The 1,397-nt window shown below is 51.9% G+C and overlaps 1 protein-coding gene across 1 annotated transcript; it reads right to left on the bottom strand.

Annotated features, from left to right (window-relative positions):
• Positions 1-569: 569 nt before the first annotated feature.
• On the bottom strand, positions 570-1,394 carry LOC114073267 (olfactory receptor 14J1-like; the record flags this gene model as incomplete). The annotated part of the gene is made up of 1 exon (XM_027911055.1): positions 570-1,394. A coding segment is annotated over one exon (825 nt), but the record flags the coding sequence as incomplete, so codon positions are not given.
• Between the last annotated feature and the right edge of the window lie 3 nt (positions 1,395-1,397).

A 1,397-nucleotide genomic window follows, 5' to 3' on the forward strand; every position in this document is an offset into this window, starting at 1 on the left:
CCAGCAGTGACTGAGCTGCCAGAGCACTCAGGCCTTGGGCAAGGAGCAGAAAGGAGAGGGAGGCAGTGGAAAAAGAGCAGCTCTGAAAAGCCCAAGAGCTGCTGCTCCCTGGCAGTGCTCCTGTCCCAGGACTCTTTACCCCTTCTCCTCTGCACACAGGCACTGCCCTCCAGCTGCAGGGAAGTTCTTAGAGCAAGAGTATGGAAGAAATGATTCAAGTCCTTTATTATACTCAGAGATTATGATTCCTCATGTACAGAATAACAAAGGCAGGATGCTTCACCAAGAGGTCCCTGCAGAACCTTTTCTTTTTGTTTAAATGCATTCAGAAAATGATTCCTCATTTACACAATTCTGGGTTGAAACAAAGAGGGAGAGAGTCAATTATTTTTGGGATGAAGAATAAATTTCTGTATTAACAACATTAAGAATGGAAAAAATACAGGAAATTTTCCCCACTGCCACTCTCAAAAGCTTTAGAATGCAGGCTGGGCCAGTGAAGGGTTACACAGTGGGTGTTCTGCAGAAGAAAAGAAGCAGGTTATTGCTCCTGAAAAGCATCCAGTCAACATTTTCCTTATGGCATCCCTGAGCTCCTGGTTCCTCAGGCTGTAGATGAGGGGGTTCAGGACTGGAGGCACCACCGAGTACAGAACTGACAGGGCCAGATCCAGGGATGGGGTGGAGATCGAGGGGGGCTTGAGGTTGGAAAATAATCCGTTGCTGACAAAGAGGGAGACCACAGCCAGGTGAGGGAGGCACGTGGAAAAGGCTTTGTGCCGTCCCTGCTCAGAGGGGATCCTCAGCACAGCCCTGAAGATCTGCACATAGGAGAAAACTATGAAAATGAAACATCCAAACTCTAAACAGGCACTAACCCCAATGAGCCCAATTTCCCTGAGGTAGCCTGAGTGTGAGCAGGAGAGCTTGAGGATGTGAGGGATTTCACAGAAGAACTGGCCCAGGGCATTGCCCTGGCACAGGGGCAGGGAAAATGCATTGGCTGTGTGCAGCAGAGCATTGAGAAACCCAGAGGCCCAGGCAGCTGCTGCCATGTGGGCACAAGCTCTGCTGCCCAGGAGGGTCCTGTAGTGCAGGGGTTTGCAGATGGCAACGTAGCGGTCGTAGCACATGATGGTCAGGAGGGAAAACTCTGCTGAGATGAAGAAGACAAACAAAAAGAGCTGTGCAGCACATGCTGTGTAGGAGATGGTTGTGGTGCCCCAGAGGGAGTTGTGCATGGCTTTGGGCACAGTGGTGCAGATGCAGCCCAGGTCTGTGAGGGAGAGGTGCAGCAGGAAGAAGTCCCTGGGGGTGTGCAGGTGCTGGTCGCAGGCTACGGCGCTGAGGATGAGGCCGTTGCCCGGGAGGGCAGCCAGGGAGATGCCCAGGAAGAG

Source organism: Empidonax traillii, unplaced genomic scaffold (genome assembly GCF_003031625.1).
Source record: "Empidonax traillii isolate 1590-97213 ecotype Southwest subspecies unplaced genomic scaffold, ASM303162v1 scaffold5854:size6986, whole genome shotgun sequence".
Taxonomy (NCBI): domain Eukaryota; kingdom Metazoa; phylum Chordata; class Aves; order Passeriformes; family Tyrannidae; genus Empidonax; species Empidonax traillii.